Source organism: Oncorhynchus mykiss, chromosome 3, assembly GCF_013265735.2.
Source record: "Oncorhynchus mykiss isolate Arlee chromosome 3, USDA_OmykA_1.1, whole genome shotgun sequence".
In the NCBI taxonomy this organism is placed as follows: domain Eukaryota; kingdom Metazoa; phylum Chordata; class Actinopteri; order Salmoniformes; family Salmonidae; genus Oncorhynchus; species Oncorhynchus mykiss.
The window spans coordinates 11,862,598-11,888,140 of NC_048567.1; the positions used below are offsets into that span (position 1 = coordinate 11,862,598).

The window sequence follows — 25,543 nt, forward strand, 5'->3', positions numbered from 1 at the left end:
AATAAACATTACACACACAAAGGTTTTCAAAGTTTCCCTCGCTCTCCTTCACTATCACTGTTTGGAGAGCAGACTGTGTTCTGTACTACATGCGGAGAAGAGGGAGGCGGGGGAAAGTTCATTCATCTCGCTCAATGTTTTCCTCTCACTGGGAGCAGTCACTGCGGGTCGTCGGCGACTCTGGGGGAGCCCAGTGATGTTGCCAATGTTAGTCTATTAACATAATAGCTCATTATAGAGATATGTCTTATCTAAAACTTTCATTGGAAAGGCAGTGTGTCCCCGCTGTGCTAGATCCCGTGGTCATGGCATTTTATTATATTCATTGTAGAATATTCTATAGGCTTTGCACCCATGGATACAATACAATTGTGATAAAGAAAGAAATGAATGCATATTACTCTGAGCCTTTATTGTCAGCAAAAATGTCAATACATTACCATTTGCATGGGTGCAGAATGGTTCCATGGTTCACGGCCCAGGGCCCAAATCTATCAGTACTTTGCTTTATAATCTTCATTATATCACAGACATCAACTTTATCGCTTGATATCAAAAAACACTCAAATACATATTTTAAAATAAAAAGTTGATATCAAATTCAATATTAAATCATCAGGACACAGCTCTCTCATCCTCTATCTTTTTCTCACGGAGCCACTCTTCTTCTCCTCTGACTTCTGCTTCTTCACATCTTTCTTTCCTTTGGCTAGGTTTTCATACAATTCCTGTTCCTTGTTTCTAAAAGAGAGACAGTACAAGAGAGAGGACATAATGTTAGAAACCTGCAGCTTCAAATAGCTGAGATAAAAATGTAGGCTTCTTTGTGTGTAAGAAAAGGAGCACTCTTTAGATCTTCAGTTAGTAGTAGCCTACCAAACACTACCCTAACCCTACCAAACACTACCCTGACCCTATCCTAACCCTACCAAATACTACCCTGACCCTACCAAACACTACCCTGACCATATCCTAACCCTACCAAAAACTACCCTGACCATATCCTAACCCTACCAAACACTACCCTGACCCTATCCTAACCCTACCAAATACAACCCTGACCCTACCAAACACTACCCTGACCCTATCCTAACCCTACCAAATACTACCCTGACCCTACCAAACACTACCCTGACCCTATCCTAACCCTACCAAACAGTAACCTGACAGTACCCTGACCTTACCAAACACTACCCTGACAGTGCTCTGACCCTACCAAACACTACACTGACAGCACCCTGACCTTACCAAACACGACCCTGACAGTATCCTGACCATGCCCAACACTAATCTGACAGTACCCTGACCCTACCAAACAGTGCCCTGACCCTATCAAACACTACCCTGACCCTACCAAACACTACCCTGACCTTACCAAACACTACCCTGACCCTACCAAACACTACCCTGACCCTACCAAACACTACCCTGACCCTACCAAACACTACCCTGACAGTACCCTGACTGTACCAAACACTTTCCTGGCAGTACCCTGACCCTACCAAACACTACCCTGACCCTACCAAACACTACCCTGGCAGTACCCTGGCCCTACCAAACACTACTCTGACAGTACCCTTACCCTACCAAACACTACCCCGATAGTACCCTGACCGTACAAACACTACCCTGACAGTACCCTGTCCCTACCAAACAGCAACCTGACAGTACCCTGACCTTACCAAACACTATCCTGACCCTACCAAACACTACCCTGGCCCTACCAAACACTACCCTGACACTACCATTACCCTACCAAACAGTGCCCTGACAGTACCCTGACCCTACCAAACACTACCCTGACAGTACCCTGACCCTACCAAACACTACCCTGACCCTATCCTAACCCTACCAAATACTACCCTGACCCTACCAAACACTACCCTGACCCTATCCTAACCCTACCAAATACTACCCTGACCCTACCAAACACTACCCTGACCCTATCCTAACCCTACCAAACACTACCCTGACCCTATCCTAACCCTACCAAACACTACCCTGACCCTATCCCAACCCTACCAAACACCACCCTGACCCTACCAAACAGTAACCTGACAGTACCTGAGCTTACCAAACACTACCCTGACAGTGCCCTGACCCTACCAAACACTAAACTGACAGCACCCTGACCTTACCAAACACGACCCTGACAGTATCCTGACCATGCCCAACACTAATCTGACAGTACCCTGACTGTACCAAACACTTTCCTGGCAGTACCCTGACCCTACCAAACAGTACCCTGACCCAACCAAACACTACCCTGACAGTACCCTGACCCTACCAAACACTACCCTGACAGTACCCTTAACCTACCAAACAGTATTCTGACAGTACCCTGACCCTACCAAACAGTACCCTGACCCAACCAAACACTACCCTGACAGTACCCTGACCCTACCAAACAGTGCCCTGACAGTACCCGGACCCTACCAAACAGTAACCTGACAGTACCCTGACCTTACCAAACACTACCCTGACAGTACCCTGACCCCACCAAACACTACCCTGACCCTACCAAACACTACCCTGACCCTACCAAACACTACCCTGACAGTACCCTGGCCCTACCAAATACTACCCTGATAGTACCCTGACCGTACCACACACTACCCTGATAGTACCCTGACCCTACCAATCAGTAACCTGACAGTACCCTGACCTTACCGAACACTACCCTGACCCTACCTAACACTACCCTGACAGTACCCTGACCGTACCAATCACTTTCCTGGCAGTACCCTGACCTTACCAAACAGTACCCTGACCCTACCAAACAGTAACCTGACAGTACCCTGTCCCTACCAAACAGTACCCGGACAGTACCCTGACCGTACCAAACACTACCCTGACAGTACCCTGGCCGTACCAAACAGTACCCTGACCCTACCAAACAGTAACCTGACAGTACCCTGTCCCTACCAAACAGTACCCGGACAGTACCCTGACCGTACCAAACACTACCCTGACAGTAGCCTGACAGCACCCTGACCTTACCAAACACGACCCTGACAGTACCCTGACCCTACCAAACACTACCTTGACAGCACCCTGACCCTACCGAACACTACCCTGACAATACCTTGACAGCACCCTGACCTTACCAAACACTGTGCTGTATAACCAGGGTGATCCCTATAGCCAGCTGTATAACCAGGGTGATCCCTATAGCCAGCTGTATAACCAGGCTGAACTGTGCTGTATTACCAGGGTGATCCCTATAACCAGCTGTATAACCAGGGTGATCCCTATAGCCAGCTGTATTACCAGGGTGATCCCTATAGCCAGCTGTATTACCAGGGGGATCCCTATAGTCAGCTGTATTACCAGGGTGATCCCTATAGCCAGCTGTATTACCAGGGTGACCCCTATAGCCAGCTGTATAACTAGGGTGATCCCTATAGCCAGCTGTATAACCAGGGTGAACTGTGCTGTATTACCAGGGTGATCCCTATAGCCAGCTGTATAACCAGGGTCCAAAGTGTTTCCTGGTCAAGAAGAACCCGTGTCCCTACATTCTCATAGCAGTTAACACTGCTAACATTGTCTTAACAGTTTTCAGGGCATCCCTGGGAATCAGAGTGTAATTTGAACCCTGAATGGTCTGGTTGATCGAGTGGAAGTTTACAGAGTTTGGTCAGTCCGGACATTCCAAACAGGTCAAGTGATTCCTCCTCTCCTTTGTTGTCCAGTTTAGTTTTTTCTAATTGGTCCATTCTTTCCGGAGCGAGAGAGTACAGTAGGGCTACCTAGTCAAATGTATCGCCTCCAAAGGTTACACAAACGTGCCCAATCAGCTAAATTGGACAACAGAAGGAAGGAGAGACATGGGGGACGACGATGATAAACAATGGTCCCAGAGAATGTCTACATCCGCTCATCTCTCTCTTCTGTCTCTCTCTACCTAACCTCTCGCTCTCTCTCTTCCGTCTCTCTCTCTGTCTTCCGTCTCTCTCTCTCTCTCTTCCATCTCTCTCTCTTCCGTCTCTCTCGCTCTCTCTCTCTCTCTTTTCCGTCTCTCTCTCTCTCTCTCTGAATGTGTGTGTGTCTCTCTCTCTGTGTAGCCTGCGCCAGAGAACTTTAACCCAATGTGGTTTTGAGGAGAGATGGGAATATGCACAGGACTCCAATGGCATGTGCACAGACACACACTGTACAAACTCACTTGGAGACCTTGCGGCTGGCAGGCTGGTGTTTGAACTGCAAATTTCCATACTCTGTCTCAGCTCCCTAGAAAGGGGAGAAGAGGACAGCGAGTGTTAGAGATAATGGGTGGTATAAGGTGAGTCAATGTGCATAGTCTTATTAACAATTTCCCAGAACATTAGCAATTTCCGTAAACAATTTTGTCAATGTTCATATTTTACAAAGCAGTGTCTGATAAGATATCTGTCTGGAGAACAGAAGAACATGCACAAAAACAGTGAAAAGTATATCTTGACACAGATCCCTCTGTGTCAGCTGATATCTGAGTCTCTCTCTGCTGTCTTGTTATTTTTCAACACAGTTTGTCAATAGACATATACTGTAGCCAGTGCACTTGGGAGAGGAGAACAATATATATTTGATTCCATATTACCCATATTCCTCTCTCCCTTCTATTGCAACCTCCCCCCCTCTCCCTCACCTTGTTGTAGGTCTTGGAGGCCTCTATGTACTCAGAGACGGCCAGGTAGATGAACTTGTACTGGGCTTCAGTCTGCACCATGCCTGACCGCTGGTCTCTCACCATCTGGATGCTCTTCTGGATGTCTATGTCACAGTCCAGACCTATGGACAACCAGGAAGTTAGAATCACAATCCACAACAAAAACGTTGTCAGTCTACAGTGATGACAGGCATTACAAGGATCATGGGATAAAAGAGCCATAATAAGATGCAGTATAATATCATGAAGATCTGAAGAAATGCAGGAACTTTGGTACTGAAAGAGACTCACCTTTCGTGTCGATGGTCTGGATGATCATGTCGATCACCACAATGGTGCCAGTTCGGCCTATTCCAGCACTGCACAGAAACACAACACAAACAGAGGGGTTGTAGGGACAACTGTCAGTACAGTACAATATGACTGGGCTCAATGCAATTCACTGAAATGAATTAACTGTATTGAAACAGAATTTCTAGAACAGTATTGATAATCTAAGTAATTCTGTGATCGGAGGTGTAAAGTGATCATGGACAAACGGAGAGGGATTTGTCATGTTGTCACACTAACAGAGGTCTCAGCCAGGGGATGACCACTTTACACACACGTGACTGTGACAGTTTGGTTATATTATAAAGACCAGTGGATTGGATAAGAACTTTGTCCTTATGGATGTCTTTCAGTGTAAAGAAGCTTTTGTCATTAAACTGTACTGCAACAGCCTTGTAAACACTCTATACGCTATTACGCTGTACTTATGGCTGCTTACATAACAAATAGTTACGGGACCAACAACGTACAAGAGTACAAGAACCCTCTCTAGTCTTGATATCACAAGGGGAAAATTCCTATAGGATAAACTGTGAGTTGACTTAAAATGCTGTGTACCGCAACTAATCTTAACAACTAATCTTAACAACTAATCTTAATCCTGGAAAAACAACATAATCTGAAATTCTTATAATGTATTCTAGACAATGGAGAATGGATAGAACTGACACTTATCTTCCTGAACACAGCTGGAATATACCAAGTTTACAGCTGGAAGATAGCTTGAATATACCTGCAGTGGATGATCATTGGCCCGGCGTTGGCGAACTCGGCCTGTTTTGTGTTGACCTGAGTGAGGAAGCTGAGCACCCCTCCTGGCTCCTCGGGAACTCCATGGTCGGGCCAGCTCAGGTACTGGTAGTGCCAGATAGTACGGACCGAATCCGACTGGGACAGACGAGGAGGGGAGAGGAACGAGACAAAGAGGAGAAACATGAGTAATACTGTAAACTCAGCTATTCTGTGACTGCAAGTAATGACCGAGGTGACAGTGATGATAATGGTAACAGTGACAACAGAGGTAACAGTGATGACAGTGATGCAGTGGTGACAATGGTAACAGTGAAGATAACAGTGGTGATAGTGATGATAGCGATAACAGTGATGACAGCATTAGAGATGACAGAGGTAAAAGTGTTAACAGTAATGACAATGATGGTAGTGATGACTGTGAGGGCAGAGGTAACAGTGATGACAGAGGTAACAGTGATGACAGTGGTAACAATGGTGACAGTGGTAAGAAAGGTGATGATGGGTGGAGCCAGCAGGTGGTACCTGATCCAGAGGGGAGATCTCCATAACCCTGATCTTGTAGTCAGTGGCATCTCTCTCAGAGACACAAGTGACCACATACGGCCCCACCTCTTTGGAACCCTGCATTTCTGGCCAGTATGGCACGCATTTATTCTGCATAAACAAACATGGAGAAATGGTTTGAGGAAAATGAGATGGGTAGTTTATACTATGTTATAATATTAAAAGTCATACAATCTAAAATAAAATGATTTCAAATTCTCAGTAAAAGTTACTAACCCGTCCCTTCTCGACCTCCCTGGTTGTCATGACGATGACCCTTGTCCTCTCTTGCCACACCATCTGCCAGAAATCATTGACAGTTGTTGCAAGGCAGCCCTGACAGGCAATGTACACCTTCGGGTCACCGGACTCTTGTAACTTATTCTACAAAGAGATGGAGAAAGTTAGTAAAATATGTCACATATTGTCAACATGGAGACAAAGCCCATTGCAATCATAGTCTTTGATCATATTATCCTATTGATTAATATTATCATATTAATTCAAACATATTCATGTTTAGACTTGTTATGGATTCATAACAGAGGTTTATCATTTGATGTTGAGAATACAAGGTGACATAACATGTGCTTACTGTCACATAGTTGCCATTGATGTAATCTGAGCCAATGATATCGGGGTCTCCAGATGACAGAATGACCCTGGTCTCATCAACTGGGAGGAGAATAGGATGAGTGTAGAGATGGAAGGATGAGAGAGAGAGATGAGGGGATGTATCAGACAGAGAGAATATAAATGGAAGAGAAAATGTGAAGAAGATAAAAGATTAAAGATAAGAGGCTACATCACTGCACTTTAGAAGTAGATGCTCTTACAGGGAAGGATGTTCTTATATCGGTTTTTGCTTTTGTTTTCTGGTCTCATCCCTTCTTCTCTGCTCTTCTTCACCTTTGTCTCCTGCTTTTGAAGGGTCTGAGGGAGAAGGAGAGAGAGAGAAATACCAGTCTATACCAGTCTGCTGTTCCCACATGCTTCAAGAGGGCCACCATTGTTCCTGTTCCCAAGAAAGCTAAGGTAACTGAGCTAAACGACTACCGCCCCGTAGCACTCACATCCGTCATCATGAAGTGCTTTGAGAGACTAGTCAAGGACCATATCACCTCCACCCTACCTGACACCCTAGACCCACTCCAATTTGCTTACCGCCCAAATAGGTCCACAGACGATGCAATCTCAACCACACTGCACACTGCCCTAACCCATCTGGACAAGAGGAATACCTATGTGAGAATGCTGTTCATCGACTACAGCTCGGCATTCAACACCATAGTACCCTCCAAGCTCGTCATCAAGCTCGAGACCCTGGGTCTCGACCCCGCCCTGTGCAACTGGGTACTGGACTTCCTGACGGGCCGCCCCCAGGTGGTGAGGGTAGGCAACAACATCTCCTCCCCGCTGATCCTCAACACTGGGGCCCCACAAGGGTGCGTTCTGAGCCCTCTCCTGTACTCCCTGTTCACCCACGACTGCGTGGCCACGCACGCCTCCAACTCAATCATTAAGTTTGCGGACGACACAACAGTGGTAGGCTTGATTACCAACAACGACGAGACGGCCTACAGGGAGGAGGTGAGGGCCCTCGGAGTGTGGTGTCAGGAAAATAACCTCACACTCAACGTCAACAAAACTAAGGAGATGATTGTGGACTTCAGGAAACAGCAGAGGGAACACCCCCCTATCCACATAGATGGAACAGTAGTGGAGAGGGTAGCAAGTTTTAAGTTCCTCGGCATACACATCACAGACAAACTGAATTGGTCCACTCACACAGACAGCATCGTGAAGAAGGCGCAGCAGCGCCTCTTCAACCTCAGGAGGCTGAAGAAATTCGGCTTGTCACCAAAAGCACTCACAAACTTCTACAGATGCACAATCGAGAGCATCCTGGCGGGCTGTATCACCGCCTGGTATGGCAACTGCACCGCCCTCAACCGTAAGGCTCTCCAGAGGGTAGTGAGGTCCGCACAACGCATCACCGGGGGCAAACTACCTGCCCTCCAGGACACCTACACCACCCGATGTCACAGGAAGGCCATAAAGATCATCAAGGACATCAACCACCCGAGCCACTGCCTGTTCACCCCGCTATCATCCAGAAGGCGAGGTCAGTACAGGTGCATCAAAGCTGGGACCGAGAGACTGAAAAACAGCTTCTATCTCAAGGCCATCAGACTGTTAAACAGCCACCACTAACACTGAGTGGCTGCTGCCAACACACTGACACTGACTCAACTCCAGCCACTTTAATAATGGGAATTGATGGGAAATTATGTAAATATATCACTAGCCACTTTAAACAATGCTACCTTATATAAATGTTACTTACCCTACATTATTCATCTCATATGCATACGTATATACTGTACTCTATATCATCGACGGTATCCTTATGTAATACATGTATCACTAGCCACTTTATACTATGCCACTTTGTTTACATACTCATCTCATTTGTACATACTGTACTCAATACCATCTACTGTATCTTGCCTATGCTGCTCTGTACCATCACTCATTCATATATCCTTTTGTACATATTCTTTATCCCCTTACACTGTGTACAAGACAGTAGTTTTGGAATTGTTAGTTAGATTACTTGTTATTACTGCATTGTTGGAACTAGAAGCACAAGCATTTCGCTACACTCGCATTAACATCTGCTAACCATGTGTATGTGACAAATAAAATTTGATTTGATTTGATTTGATTTGAAAGACAGTCATTGTAAGCTCAATACAATTTTAAAAACATCAACAAGCATTCAATTACTTAACCAACAGTATAGAGGGGCCTTTAAACGGGTCACTTCTTGAAAATAAAAATACCCTCAAACAGCCATGTTTTTTTTAAACCTTTATTTAACTAGGCAAGTCAGTTAAGAACAAATTCTTATTTTCAATGACTGCCTAGGAACAGTGGGTTAACTGCCTTGTCCAGGGGCAGAATGACAGATTTTTACCTTGTCATTTCGGGGATTTGATCTTGCAACCTTCAGATTACTAGTCCAACACTCTAACCACTAGGCTACCCTGCCGCCCCCATATTAACAAATGTTTAATTTGTTCCACAGTACTGCCACAGACTAAAGCAGGGGTTCCCAAACTTTTTCACTCTGGGCCCCCCTTCCAGCATTGGGGAACATCTCGGGTCCCACGTGCACACCATGTCTATTTCTATGGGCACAAGCACTGTTCATGACACAAACTGTTCAAACCACTCTTTGGACATTTCTGACAAGTTATAAATAGCTCTCTAAGGTCTGCAATGACTGACACGACAAGAGGAACTGATGACGCACTACCCAATTTCGAAATTGCACCTTGTGCATTCTACTATTACAACTTTCAAGAGGAAGTTTGAAACAGGACTGAGTTAATTAAAAAAATATGTATATATAATAATGTTTTTTTTCCGGGGGGACCCCCGCACCCCCCATTTCGACCCCACAGTATGGGAACCATTTGACTAGAGGAAAGAGTTTTTCCCCATTGAGCTCTTGAATCTACAGGGAATAAAGTCGGTAGAGCTCCCTCTGGTGGAGTACTAGAGGGTGTTTTTATTTATTTTTTATTTAACCTTTATTTAACCAGGTAGGACAGTTGAGAACACGTTCTCATTTACAACTGCAACCTGGCCAAGATAACACAAAGCAGTGCAACAAAAAACAACACAGAGTTACAGATAGGACAAACAAAAGTACAGTCAATCACACAATAGAAAAATCTATATACCGTGTGTGCAAAGGAGGTAAGGCAATAAATAGGCCATAGTGGCGAAGTAATTACAATTTAGCAAATTAACACTGAAGTGATAGACGAGCAGATGATGATGTGCAAGTAGAAATACTGGCGTGCAAAAGAGCAAAAAAGTAAATAAAAACAATATGGGGATGAGGTAGGTAGTTGGGTGGGCTATTTACAGATGGGCTATGTACAGCTGCAGCAATTGGTAAGCTGCTCAGATAGCTGATGCTTAAAGTCAGTGAGGGAGATATAAGTCTCCAACTTTAGCGATTTTTGTAATTTGTCCCAGCCATTAGCAGCAGAGAACTGGAAGGAAAGGCAGCGAAAGGAAGAGTACGTGGGGACAAGGCTATACAGTTTAGTTGATAAACCCTATCTTGATTTGGGTGACTTCAGATGTTTTTACCTTGAGCCACTTCAGGTAATCAAAGTGAGAGTGATGACTACATGATGGGAGCTTGGGTGTGATCCTGACTACATGATGGGAGTTTGAGAGTAATCCTGACTACATGGTGGGAGTTTGAGAGTAATCCTGACTACATGATGGGAGTTTGAGAGTAATCCTGACTACATGATGGGAGCTTGGGTGTGATCCTGACTACATTATGGGAGCTTGGGTGTGATATTGACTACATGATGGGAGCTTGGATGTGATTCTGACTACAGGATAGAAGCTTGGGTGTGATCCTGACTACAGGATAGGAGCTTGGGTGTGATCCTGACTACAGGATAGGAGCTTGGGTGTGATCCTGACTGCAGGATAGGAGCTTGGGTGTGATCCTGACTACAGGATAGGAGCTTGGGTGTGATCCTGACTGCAGGATAGGAGCTTGGGTGTGATCCTGACTACAGGATAGGAGCTTGGGTGTGATCCTGACTGCAGGATAGGAGCTTGGGTGTGATCCTGACTACTGGATAGGAGCTTGGGTGTGATCCTGACTACAGGATATGGAGCTTGGGTGTGATCCTGACTACAGGATAGGAGCTTGGGTGTGATCCTGACTACAGGATAGGAGCTTGGGTGTGATCCTGACTACTGGATAGGAGCTTGGGTGTGATCCTGACTACAGGATATGGAGCTTGGGTGTGATCCTGACTACAGGATAGGAGCTTGGGTGTGATCCTGACTACTGGATAGGAGCTTGGGTGTGATCCTGACTACAGGATATGGAGCTTGGGTGTGATCCTGACTACATGATAGGAGCTTGGGTGTGATCCTGACTATCTGATTATGAGAGGTTTAATTCTTGATGCCCTAGGGATAACTACTATACCAAGAGGTACTAGTACCAAGAAATCTTGATTTTCTTAGCCAGAAATTATACTTTTTAGTTAACGTTTTAAGTTTTAAGTTTATACCCTCACCAGATAGGTCACTATCTCACTCACATCCAAGTTAGCCCACAGTATCTTTGACGGTAATCACTGTATCTATAGTATGGTTGAATGGCTGGAACCCGTATACCGAGATTTACAGTGATTTAACGCCCAAAACCACTCCCCTTTCCCGGAATAAATACAGTACATTCGGAAAGTATTCAGACCCCTTGACTTTTTCCACATTTTGTTACGTTACAGCCTTATTCTGAAATTGATTAAATAGATAGAAAATACTCATCAATCTACACACAATACCCCATAAAGACAAAGCAAATTTATCACAAATAATAAACAGAAATACCATATTTACATATGTATCCAGAATCTTTGCTATGAGACTCAAAAATTGAGCTCAGGTGCATCCTGTTTCCAATTATCATTCTTGAGATGTTTCTACAACTTGGAGTCCAACTGCGGTAAATTCAATTGATTGGACATGATTTGGAAAGGCACACACCTGTCTATATAAGGTCCCACAGTTGACAGTGCATGTCAGAGCAAAAACCAAGCCATGAGGTTGAAGGAATTGTCCATAGAGCTCCAAGACAGGATTTGTGTCCCAGGCACAGATCAGGGGAAGGGTACCAAAACATTTCTGCAGCATTGAAGGTCCCCAAGAACAGAGTGCCCTCTATCATTCTTAAATAGAAGAAGTTTGAATCACCAAGATTCTTCCTAGAGCTGGCTGCCCGGCAAAACTGAGCAATTGGGGGTGAAGGGCCTTGGTCAGGGAGGTGACCAAGAACCCGATGGTCACTCTGACAGAGATCCAGAGTTCCTCTGTGGAGATGGGAGAACCTTCCAGAAGGACAACCATCTCTGCAGCACTCCACCAATCAGGCCTTCATGGTAGAGTGGCCAGACAGTCCTCAGTAAAAGGCAAATGATAGCCCGCTTGGAGTTTGCCAAAAGGCACCTAAAGACTCTCAGACCATGAGAAACAAGATTTTCTGGTCTGATGAAACCAAGATTGAACTTTAGGCCTGAATGCCAAGCGTCACATCTGGAGGAAACCTTGCACCATCCCTACGGTGAAGCATAGTGGTGGCAGCATCATGCTGTGGGGATGTTTTTCAGCGGCAGGGACTGGGAGATTAGTCAGGATTGAGGGAAAAATCAACGGAGCAAAGTACAGAGAAATTCTTGATGAAAACCTGCTCCAGAGTGCTCAGGACCTCAGACTGGGGCGATGGTTCACCTTCCAACAGCACAATGACCCTAAGCACACAGCCAAGACAACGCATGAGTGGCTTCAGGACAAGTCTCTGAATGGCCTTGAGTGGCCCAGCCAGAGCCTGGACTTGAACCCAATCGAACATCTCTAGTGAGACATGAAAATAGCTATGCTTGAGAGGATCTGCAGAGAAGAATAGGATAAACTCCCCAATTACAGGTGTACCAAGCTTGTAGCGTCATACAAGAAGACTCGAGGCTGTAATTGCTGCCAAAGTTACTTCAACAAAGTACTGAGTAAAGGGTCTGAATACTTATGTAAATGTGATATAAGTTTTTTTTTTATATACATTTGCACACAAAAAATGTGTTTTGCTATGTCATTATGGGGTATTGTGTGTACAACTTGTGTGTACAACCTGTATTGCCTTATAACCTGTCCTGACCCCTGACCCCTGGTGGAAGCTGCTGCTAGTGCTAATCCAGTCCCCTGGATATGAGGGGAGTTTCAGTGAGGTTCCTAATCAGCATCATCAGCCCCTCTCATCCTGTCTTTTAGCCTGTGTCAGCTCAGGTGAACTCTAATTGGTCTAAAGGATTGGGATTACACATACATCCAGTGTTTACTATTTCACTGGGCTAGAACAAAAGCCTGCATGTGTACTCCAGGACCAGAGTAACCTAATCCCTGGCCTAACCTCACAGTCTTGAGGGAAGGGATTGACTGTAAAAATCCCAAACATAGATTCACTCAACCCAGCTGTGACAACTCAAAATCTTTTCAGGAATACCTTCAGGAGAATGAGTTAATGTTTAAAGACATGCAAATCCCCATTCCCAGTATTTGTGGAGTACTGACATACTGTATTACTGTGAATACATTCATGAATGCTCTATAAATATGGCATGTTTATTATGTGTTATGTATTCTTTATAAACATACAGATAATGTGCAATCGTTACTCATATTTTTTTTACCATTTGAAAAGTTATTTTTAATGTGCTGTTAAAGCAGTTTGGAATTAGTGTTAGACCATTTCTAATCTCTCGTGGCCAGACTATTTAGCATCTAACACAATTATGCAAGGTTTTGTTGTGGGTTTCTGAGATTAGACAATTGAGACAGAGGCCTCTAATAGCAGTACCACATGCTACCACATGGTGGTAGTAAAAATGTTTCCTATGGCTGTAGTAGTGAGACCTTTAACCATTTGATTCTAGTTTTTCCTTGCAACACTCTCACTTTGACTTGTCTAACGGAACATGTTTCACCATGTTGCACAAGAGCAAAGGCACATTACATACACAGCTTATATGACCAACTAAAGCATCAAACACAGACACAGTTTCATGCTGACTACACCCGGCGCGCATGTTGATTTTGTCCATCCACACCAGACGAGATCAGAGGACGCAGGTTGAAATATCAAAACGAACTCTGAAAGCATTAAACATTCATGGCAATTTAGCTAGCTATCTTGCTGTTGCTGGCTAATTTGTCCTGGGATATAAACATTCAATTGTTATTTTACCTGAAATGCACAAGGTCCTCTACTCTTACAATTATTCCACAGATAAAAGGGTAAACTGAGTTAGTTTCTAGTAATCTCTCCTCCTTCAGGCTTCTTCTTTGGACTTTATATGGCGGGTGCTAACCAACTTTGAAGTGCATTACCACTACCAACTGGACTGGAGTGTGGACCTCAGTTAATCTTTCAATCACCTAGATGGGTATATGCTCCTAAAAACCAATGAGGAGATGGGAGAGATTGGATTTGCAGCTCGTTAAGCGTCACAAATATTGCCAAGTTCTATTTTAGCGCCTGGCTACGCAGATGCTCGTTCACACGAGCGAGCAGTTTCGATGCAATGATTGAACAACGTGTATGTGTACATTTATTTTGCAAAGCTGGTGTGGTCAGCATGTAAGAAATTAGGCCTCAGAAAACCTACAGTAGCATCCTGGTCTCATAGACTAGACATAACATAGTAAATCTAAATCCGAGACAATCAAATTAGTATATGTTACGTTTGGTTTGGTAACATAAGATAGATTGTTAAAGCAAAACAAAAGTAGGGTGGTTGTTCGGGGTGGATGCGTGGGTGTATAACGTGAACATTTAGCAACCCAAGGCTGCTAGTTTGAATCTAATCATGGACAACTTTAGCATTTTAGCTACTTTTCAAATACTTACTACTTTTTAGCTACTTTGCAACTACTTAGCATGTTAGCTAACCCTTCCCCTAGCACTAACCTCAACCCTTCAACCTAACTCCTAATCTTAACCCTAAACTTAACCCTAACCCTAGACTAGCTAAAAATTTGCCAAGTAGTTAACGCTAGCCACCTTGCTAGAATTCATAACATATCATACTTTTAAAAAATTCGTAACATGTAGTACGTTTTGCAAATTTGTAACATATAAGAATTGTAATTCATAACATATCATATAAAATGGGTTTACTGGTCATCCACAAATTAATTATAGATTTTTTTTACCCCTTTTTCTCCCCAATTTTGTGGTATCCAATTGTTTTAGTAGCTACTATCTTGTCTCATCGCTACAACTCCCATACGGCTCGGGTGAGACGAAGGTTGAAAGTCATGCGTCCTCCGATACACAACCCAACCAAGCCGCGCATCCTACCCGGAAGCCAGCCACACCAATGTGTCGGAGGAAACACTGTGCACCTGGCAACCTTGGTTAGCACGCACTGCGTCCGGCCCGCCACAGGAGTCGCTGGTGCGCGATGAGACAAGGATTTCCCTACCGGCCAAACCCTCCCTAACCCGGATGACGCTAGGCCCACGGACCTCCCGGGCGCCAGAGTCTCTGGTGGCGCAGCTGGTGCTGCAGTACAGCGCCCTTAACCACTGCGCCAACAGGGAGGCCCCTATCCACACATTAATACATACAATAAGAAACTTAACATATCATACTAAATGGAGTGTCTCGAATTTACATACATAATAATATGAAATGCTCTGAGACCAGGTTGAGTATAGAGAGGAAGAGGTTAAGAAGGGTTGTTCAAAACATCACATCTTCCTTCCATCAAAAACATCGACTTACATCAAACTCCTCCCAGAATCCTGCTTTGCTCTTCTTGTCTCCCTCGTTCTCTCTCTCGGCCATCTGGTCCAGCAGCCTCACTCTGCTGTCAATGTCTGCTGCATTCACTCTGGTGGAGAAGTAGGGCTGAAGGAGAGAAGGATGGAGTGGACAGGAAAGAGAAGGAGAGGAGAATAAGTCAAGATTTGTTCGGATATGGCTCTAACTTGTCATTCAGGTGAACCCATTATAAGATACAGTATATCCGACCTGTGTAAGGTTGTAACTTTACTGCAACACTCATGGTGACTCTTGTAACCTGTATGGGGTTACAACTGTAAGTCCTGTAAGTCTTTACCTGTTTGAGGTGCACCCAGGTTCCAGACATCTCCTCGATGCCTTTGCGTTTGTAGTGCTCCATCAGGTCAGCCAGGGTGTCAAACATCTCTGTGCCTCCCACCGTGTACCGGTCATTCTATTTATATAAATATATGACGACATGAGTCCCATTATACCTGGCGAAAACCAAACACTGCATTCCACAGTAAGAACCCTATACCAACGGTCAAGCATGGTGGTGGCAGTGTGATGGTTTGGGGATACTTTGCTGACTCAGGACCTGGACGACTTGCCTTAGTAGAAGGAACCATGAATTCTGCTCTGTATCAGAGAATTCTACTGGAGAATGTCAGGCCATCCATCTGTGAGCTGAAGCGCAGCTGGGTCATGCAGCAAGACAATGATTGAATACAAACAATCAAGTCATGAAAATGACTAAAAATCAACAAATTTGAAGTTTTGGAATGTCCGAGTCAAAGTCCAGACTAAATCTCAATTTGGATGTTGTGGCAGGACTTGAAACGAGCAGTTCATCCTTGAAAACACACAAATGTTGTTGAGTTGAAGTAGTTCTGCATGCAAGAGTGGGCCAAAATGCCTCCACAGCGATGTGAGAGACTGATCAACAACTACAGGTAGCATTTGGTTGCAGTCATTGCAGCTAAAGGTGGCACAACCAGTTATTGAGTGTAAGGGTGTTGCATAACTATGTTAATTAAATAAATAAAATGAGCATCAATTTGTTTTCTAATTTGTAAACTCAGGTTTTCTTAATCTAATATTAGGTCTTGGTTGAAGATCTGATAGCATTCAATATCAAAAATATGTAAAAATAGAGAGAATCAGAAAGGGGGAGAGCGAGGTGAACATATCTGCCCATCTGTGACATAGTATGCAATTTTCAGGGACCACTGGTTCAAAAGTAAACAAAATCAAATCAAATCAAAGTTTATTTGTCACGTGCGCCGAATACAACAAGTGTAGACCTTACAGTGAAATGCTTACTTACAGGCTCTAATCAATGGTGCGGGGGGAAAAAAGGTATGTGTGTGTGTGTGTCGGTAAGTAAAGAAATAAAACAACAGTAAAAATACATTTGAAAAAAGAGTAGTAAGGCTATATACAGACACCTGTTAGTCAGGCTTATTGAGGTAGTATGTACATGTAGGTATTGTTAAAGTGACTATGCATATATGATGAACAGAGAGTAGCAAAAGCGTATAAAGAGGGGTTGGCCGGGTGGAGGGACACAATGCAGATAGTCCGGTTAGCCAATGTGCGGGAGCACTGGTTGGTTGGGCCATTTAGGTAGTATGTGCATGAATGTATAGTTCAAGTGACTATGCATATTAGATAAACAGAGAGTAGCAGCAGCACCTGTTTAGGAGTCTTATGGCTTGGGGGTAAAAACTGTTGAGAAGCCTTTTTGTCCTAGACTTGGCACTCCGGTACCGCTTGCCATGCGGTAGTAGAGAGAACAGACTATGACTGGGGTGGCTGTGGTCTTTGACCATTTTTAGGGCCTTCCTTTGACACCGCCTGGTGTAGAGGTCCTGGATGGCAGGCAGCTTAGCCCCAGTGATGTACCGGGCCGTACGCACTACCCTCTGAAGTGCCTTGCAGTCGGAGGCAGAGCAATTGCTGTACCAGGCAGTGATACAACCGGTCAGGATGCTCTCGATGTTGCAGCTGTAGAACCTTTTGAGAATCTCAGGACCCATGCCAAATCTTTTTAGTTTCCTGAGGGGGAATAGGCTTTGTCGTGCCCTCTTCACGACTGTCTTGGTGTGTATGGACCAATCTAGTTTGTTGTTGATGTGGACACCAAGGAATTTGAAGCTCTCAACCTGCTCCACTACAGCCCCGTCGATGAGAATGGGGACGTGCTCGGTGCTCCTTTTCCTGTAGTCCACAATCATCTCCTTAGTCTTGTTACGTTGAGGGATAGGTTGTTATTCCTGCACCACCCAGCCAGGTCTCTGACTTCCTCCCTAAAGGCTGTCTCGTCATTGTCGGTGATCAGGCCTACCACTGTTGTTGTCGTCAGCAAACTTAATGATGGTGTTGGAGTCGTGCCTGGCCATGCAATCGTGGGTGAACAGGGAGTACAGGAGGGGACTGAGCATGCACCCCTGGGGAGCTCCAGTGTTGAGGATCAGCGTGGCAGATGTGTTGCTACCTACCCTCACCACCTGGGGTCAGCCTGTCAGGAAGTCCAGGATCCAGTTGCAGAGGGAGGTGTTTAGTCACAGGTGGGAAAGGGCAGTGTGGAGTACAATAGAGATTGCATCATCTGTGGCTCTGTTTGGGTGGTATGCAAATTGTAGTGGGTCTAGGGTTTCTGGGATAATGGTGTTGATGTGAGCCATTACCAGCCTTTCAAAGCACTTCATGGCTACGGACGTGAGTGCTACGGGTCTGTAGTCATTTAGGCAGGTTGCATTTGTGTTCTTGGGCACAGGGACTATGGTGGTCTGCTTGAAGCATGTTGGTATTACAGACTCAGGGACATGTTGAAAATGTCAGTGAAGACACCTGCCAGTTGGTCAGCACATGCCCGAAGCACACGTCCTGGTAATCCGTCTGGCCCCGCAGCCTTGTGTATGTTGACCTGTTTAAAGGTCTTACTCACATCGGCTACGGAGAGCGTGATCACACAGTCGTCAGGAACAGCTGATGCTCTCATGCATGCCTCAGTGTTGCTTGCCTCGAAGCGAGCATATAAATGATTTAGCTCGTCTGGTAGGCTCGTGTCACTGGGCAGCTCGCGGCTGTGCTTCCCTTTGTAGTCTGTAATAGTTTGCAAGCCCTGCCACATCCGACGAGCGTCGGAGCCGGTGTAGTACCAGAAAATATCTTTAATGTACTTCCGGTTAGCTATTAAGAAATGCACCTGATGCTTGCTCCTGGTAGGGCCTGTGCCAGGACTCAATGACCTGTGTGATAATCTTCTGACCCTGAAAACTTTAGACTCCAGCCCTACAATGCCTCTCATTCAAATCCGCCTCATGTCTGCACTGTATTACCACAGCTAAAAATAACCTAACCATGATGGTGCTGCTAATAATGTTGAATCTACGAAAAGCAGGTTTGGGGATGAATGCAGTTAGTTACAGTCTAGCTCTGCACTCGGAAATAACTATGCTATTTTTATTTCTAGTGGTAGTTACTGTACACACATGAATATAAAGTACTTAATTGTGAATACCAATTCTCATGTACAGTGCCTTGCGAAAGTATTCGGCCCCCTTGAACTTTGCGACCTTTTGCCACATTTCAGGCTTCAAACATAAAGATATAAAACTGTATTTTTTTTGTGAAGAATCAACAACGAGTGGGACACAATCATGAAGTGGAACGACATTTATTGGATATTTCAAACTTTTTTAACAAATCAAAAACTGAAAAATTGGGCGTGCAAAATTATTCAGCCCCTTTACTTTCAGTGCAGAAAACTCTCTCCAGAAGTTCAGTGAGGATCTCTGCATGATCCAATGTTGACCTAAATGACTAATGATGATAAATACAATCCACCTGTGTGTAATCAAGTCTCCATATAAATGCACCTGCACTGTGATAGCCTCAGAGGTCCGTTAAAAGCGCAGAGAGCATCATGAAGAACAAGGAACACACCAGGCAGGTGCGAGATACTGTTGTGAAGAAGTTTAAAGCCGGATTTGGATACAAAAAGATTTCCCAAGCTTTAAACATCCCAAGGAGCACTGTGCAAGCGATAATATTGAAATGGAAGGAGTATCAGACCACTGCAAATCTACCAAGACCTGGCCGTCCCTCTAAACTTTCAGCTCATACAAGGAGAAGACTGATCAGAGATGCAGCCAAGAGGCCCATGATCACTCTGGATGAACTGCAGAGATCTACAGCTGAGGTGGGAGACTCTGTCCATAGGACAACAATCAGTCGTATATTGCACAAATCTGGCCTTTATGGAAGAGTGGCAAGAAGAAAGCCATTTCTTAAAGATATCCATAAAAAGTGTTGTTTAAAGTTTGCCACAAGCCACCTGGGAGACACACCAAACATGTGGAAGAAGATGCTCTGGTCAGATGAAACCAAAATTGAACTTTTTGGCAACAATGCAAAACGTTATGTTTGGCGTAAAAGCAACACAGCTGAACACACCATCCCCACTGTCAAACATGGTGGTGGCAGCATCATGGTTTGGGCCTGCTTTTCTTCAGCAGGGACAGGGAAGATGGTTAAAATTGATGGGAAGATGGATGGAGCCAAATACAGGACCATTCTGGAAGAAAACCTGATGGAGTCTGCAAAAGACCTGAGACTGGGACGGAGATTTGTCTTCCCACAAGACAATGATCCAAAACATGAAGCAAAATCTACAATGGAATGGTTCAAAAATAAACATATCCAGGTGTTAGAATGGCCAAGTCAAAGTCCAGACCTGAATCCAATCGAGAATCTGTGGAAAGAACTGAAAACTGCTGTTCACAAATGCTCTCCATCCAACCTCACTGAGCTCGAGCTGTTTTGCAAGGAGGAATGGGAAAAAATGTCAGTCTCTCGATGTGCAAAACTGATAGAGACATACCCCAAGCGACTTACAGCTGTAATCGCAGCAAAAGGTGGCGCTACAAAGTATTAACTTAAGGGGGCTGAATAATTTTGCACGCCCAATTTTTCAGTTTTTGATTTGTTAAAAAAGTTTGAAATATCCAATAAATGTCCTTCCACTTCATGATTGTGTCCCACTTGTTGTTGATTCTTCACAAATAAATACAGTTTTATATCTTTATGTTTGAAGCCTGAAATGTGGCAAAAGGTCGCAAAGTTCAAGGGGGCCGAATACTTTCGCAAGGCACTGTATTTTATTGGAATCGTATACGCATTTTCACACGTCACCTAAGGGTCCAAATTAAATACATAACTAACTAATTAAAACATAACCGCTTGGCATACTTTTGTAACCAAGACAGTGATATCTATCAAACTCAAACCTACATGTTCATATGACTGGACTTTGCATAACTGTTTCCGTCCTGAGACAGTAGTGGTGGTGTGTTTGATGTTTGTCAGGTTTTCTCCTAGATGTTGGAAGCAGGAAGGTCATTCGTTGCATAAGAATGAACATTTTGGGGAAACTGAAAATTGGTCTGGTTTCATAACAAGATGTACTCAGATATGGGAAATATTATAGCAAAGATTGCAATGTGAATTGCAATAGTGAATGTGAGTGAATGTGTGTTAGAGAGAGAAAAACACACGAACACTCACATGCTCGCACACACACACACACACACACACACACACACACACACACACACACACACACACACACACACCTGGCACATGATCTTGATGTGTGAGACCCTCCTCCCTCCGCTGGATGCCTTGCTCTTCTCCTCAGTCAGAACAGACAGAACAAAGTCTCCAGGTTTGGACAGAGACTCCCGCACCAGGAAGGTGCCCGGCTCGTCCCGTTCCCATAGCAACTTCTCTGCGTTGGGGCCTGACAGGTGTCCGTGATACCACCTGTATGGTGTATGACAGAGAAGGGGTCAATGAAGCTCTAATGGAAACATCACTATGCCCTACATGGAGGAGAATGGAAGAAGACTTGGTAGAGGACTTTAATGAATGTTTGAGGACATTTTGGTAACTAATGTGTATTTACGGCCTGTACAGATGCACTTTATATGGTTTATGAAAGGTATTTCTGTCCTGAGAGTATAGTGTGTGTGAGTGTGTGTTTGCGTGCATGCGTCTGTGTGTCTGGGAGAGTTTACACTTGTTAGTATGGGGATCGTCTCTCTGAGTGCTGCCTGCTGTTTAAATTTAGGGGTAGTTCTCGATTTCTACATCTGAACTTCCTGCTTTGCGGTCGGAAAATTCTGATGACAAGATTTCGTGGCTCAAGACAGCATGATATTTATAGCCTGAGCCCCACACAAACTACCCCCCTTTTCTTCCAAACCCCATATCACCCCCCCCCCCCCCCCCACTACATCAAGCTTGGTGACTCTACTGACTTGTTGGATGCATGTTCAGTTTGTTTTGGCTGTGTTTCAGATTATTTTGTGCCCAATGAAAATGAATGGTAAATAATGTATGTTTCTAAATACTTCTAAATTAATTTGGATGCTACCATGATTACGGATAATCATGAATGGATTGTGAATAATGATGAGTGAGACAGTTACAGAGGCATAAACATCATAGAATGACACCTCTGCATTAAAATTAGACTATAAAGCACACCATCACAGCAGTACCTGTGATATGGGTATCGAGAAAGAGATCAGAAAGACTGAAATAGAGCAAGATGGAGGTTAGGAGAGAGGAAGGTATTGAGGGTCTGGTCACTGTTTTCAAATGTGTCAAAATCTAAAGTTTCCAACCGCAGCAAGAAAGGGAAGTCAAACTGACAGAGAGAGAAAATAGAGTGGAGAAAGGAGGGGCAGTGAGGGTAGAACATGAGGGATTTACACACACACGCACGCACGCACGCACACACACACACGCTTCAAAGTAAAGGCCATAGAATTACCTTTCCTTCTGAAAGCTTTATGATCCTCAACATAAAGCGTTTAGATTAAGAAAGTATTAATTACAAAATGGCTGGATGTCTCAGGAGTATTTTATATGATCTTCTTCCGTTTGATAAACATGCAACGAAATTCAGCAGAACAGTGAAAGCAGAGTTAAGGGTTAGAGATTTGAGGCAAGAGTACACGGACTTGACTGACTGACTCTGGTGGAATTAAGGGTTAGAGGTAAAGGGTAAAGGTTAGAGTGCACTGACCTCTCGGTGGTGGGGTCAGAGCAGTTGAAGGGGTATTTGAGCTCGATGATGGTGCCGTCTTTGTCCTGCAGGATCCCATTCTCTGCAGTGTAGTACTCCACCAGCTCGGACAGCGTGGCAAACTTCTCCCCTCCATACAGGTCGTAGAAGTCCCCTGTGTTTTGGATACGGATGTGGGTCACCAGCTCACCCACCCTGGGGTCAAAGATCAGGGGAAAGGGGACATTCATGGGCCAGTCAGTGACAGTAGACAATTCCACCTAAACTAGCTTTAAGTCAAATTTATTTTTTAAAGTAGCAAAAGAGAGATGCAGTGTATCTGTACCTGACAGAGGGCAAGAAAAGGAGAGAGGAAAGGATGAGTGAGGAGAGAGGATATACTATAAATCAAATTTAATAAAATCACATTTTCAAATCAAATGTTATTGGTCACATACACATCTAGCAGATGTTATTGCAGGTGTAGTGAAATGCTGTAGGTTAACATACAGTGCCTTCAGAAAGTATTCACACCCCTTGACTTTTTCCACAATTTGTTGTTAGATCCTGAAATTCAAATTGATAAAATGTAGATTTTGTTGGTCACTGGAATACACACAGTGCCCCATAAAGTCAAAGTGGAATTATGTTTTTCAAATGTTTGACAAATGAATTACAGATAAATCGCTGAAATGTCTTGAGTCAATAAGTATTCAACCCCTTTGTTATGGCAAGCCTTAATAAGTTCAGGAGTAAAATGTGCTTACCAAGTCACATAATAAGTTGCATGGACTTTGTCTATAAGGTCCCTCAGTCGAGCAGTGAATTTAAAACACAGATTCAACCACAAAGACCAGGGAGGTTTTTCAATGGCTCACAAAGAAGGGCACGTATTGGTAGATGGGTAAAATAAAAAAGCAGACACTGGATATCCCTTTGAGCATGATGTTATTAATTACACTTTGGACGGTGTATCAATACACCCAGTCACAACAAAGATACATGTGTCCTTCCTAACTCAGTTGCCAGAGAGGAAGGAAACCACTTAGGGATTTCACCATGAGGCCAATGGTGACTTTAAAACAGTTATAGAGTTTAATGGTTGTGATAGGAGAAAACGGAGGATGGATCAACAACATTGTAGTTACTCCACAGTACTAAACTAATTGACAGAGTGAAAACAAGGAAGCCTGTACAGAACATTTTTTTTTTGCAACAAGGCACTAAATAAAGTAATACTGCAAAAAATGTGGATAAGCAATTGACGTTTTGTGCTGAAAATGTAGTGTAATGTTTGGGGCAAATCCAATACAATACATTACTGAGTACTACTGTCCATATTTTCAAGCATAGTGGGGGCTGCATCATGTTATGGGTATGCTTGTAATCATTAAGGACTGGGGAGTTTTTCAGGATAAAAAAAAAATGGAATGGCGCTAAGCACATGCAAAATCCTAGAGGAATGCCTGGTTGTGTCTGCTTTCTACCAGACACTGGGAAAAACCAGCTTTCAAAAACCTAAAATACGAGACCAAATCTACACTAAAGTTGCTTACCAAAAAGACAGTGAGTGTTCCTGAGTGGCTCTCTTAGAGACTTACCCAGAAAGACTCACAGCTGTAATTATGAATTTGACTCAGGGGGTTGAATACTTAACATTAATCATATTTTTACAAAACATTTCTTCCACTTTGATATTCCAGATTATTTTGTGTAGATCGTTGGCAAAAAATTACAATTAAACACATTTTAATCCCACTTTGTAACACAACAAAATGTAGAAAAAGTCAAGGGATTTGAATACTTTCCGTAGGTTGAGCGAAGGAGAGAAGGAGAGAGAAAGAAGGAGAGAAAGAGATGGAGTGTATCTCCACCTGATGGAGAGAGAGGAGGAGAAAGAGATGGGGGATGTCCTAGCTGATGGAGAGAGAGAGAGAGAGAGAGGATATCCTAGCTGACAGAGAAAGAGAGAGAGAAGGACAAAGAAAGAGATGGGGTGTATTCCTACCTGACAGAGAGAGAGAAGTCTCCCTGGTTCTTCCTGCTGGGTCGGGCCAGGAAGCTGCCATGGACGCCCCGGCTCTTCAAAACAGACTCAGCATCCAAGCCAGAGATATCCCTGTGGAACCAGCTGGATACACAGAGAGACACATTACACACATATACATACAGTATATACAAACCACACACACACAGATCGGGCCACGCACATAAGCACATGCACACACAAATGGTTATCGTCTGGCCCTGCCGCACCTGTCCACTGAGCCACATCATCTCCTTGATACTCCGTTTCTTCCCTCGATGGGAAATTATATGAGACGTGGTAATAAAGATGAGTTAAATCACAATATGTATGTAAATCCCATTTCAAAACCCTGCATTCCATTACCAGCTCATAGATTAACACAGTACTAGGTACCATTACCAGCTCATAGATTAACACAGTACTAGGTAGAGAGAAGTCTACACAGCATTATTGAAACCTTTTTTAAGTATACGCTAGTATACAAGTATACAATATTGCTTCAAGGCAAAGAACTAGCAAAACATTTGAATGGTAAAGCCTGACTAAGGCCTAAGAGATGACAAACAGACCACAAACCCACCTCACCACAAAGCACCAACTTTTCATTCAATGGATACTATACTAGCCTATTCTACAGAACAACATGCTGCTGACGATTGTATCACACATCTGAGAGGTAGGACTGATAACGCTTTCTAAACTAAAGGGAATGATTTATGATTGTAAATTTACAATCTATTATCTTTCTTTCGACAATCTCTCACTAAC

The 25,543-nt window shown here is 43.9% G+C and overlaps 1 protein-coding gene across 3 annotated transcripts in view; it reads right to left on the minus strand.

Annotated features, from left to right (window-relative positions):
- Nucleotides 1-391: 391 nt before the first annotated feature.
- The window catches only part of LOC110509511 (tyrosine-protein phosphatase non-receptor type 6), a 32,114-nt gene continuing 6,962 nt past the window's right edge, over nt 392-25,543 (minus strand). For all 3 annotated transcript variants that reach the window (XM_021590425.2, XM_036969153.1, XM_021590419.2), the window contains 14 exons: nt 24,755-24,877; nt 22,768-22,962; nt 21,308-21,497; nt 16,006-16,122; nt 15,669-15,794; nt 7,114-7,210; nt 6,873-6,952; nt 6,515-6,661; nt 6,257-6,388; nt 5,715-5,869; nt 4,943-5,010; nt 4,631-4,773; nt 4,169-4,233; nt 392-741 (listed from right to left, as the gene is read on the minus strand). In XM_021590425.2, coding sequence (XP_021446100.1) covers nt 639-741; nt 4,169-4,233; nt 4,631-4,773; nt 4,943-5,010; nt 5,715-5,869; nt 6,257-6,388; nt 6,515-6,661; nt 6,873-6,952; nt 7,114-7,210; nt 15,669-15,794; nt 16,006-16,122; nt 21,308-21,497; nt 22,768-22,962; nt 24,755-24,877 — 1,741 coding nt within the window. In that variant the 3' untranslated portion in view covers nt 392-638. The remainder of the gene's footprint in view (nt 742-4,168; nt 4,234-4,630; nt 4,774-4,942; nt 5,011-5,714; nt 5,870-6,256; nt 6,389-6,514; nt 6,662-6,872; nt 6,953-7,113; nt 7,211-15,668; nt 15,795-16,005; nt 16,123-21,307; nt 21,498-22,767; nt 22,963-24,754; nt 24,878-25,543) is intronic.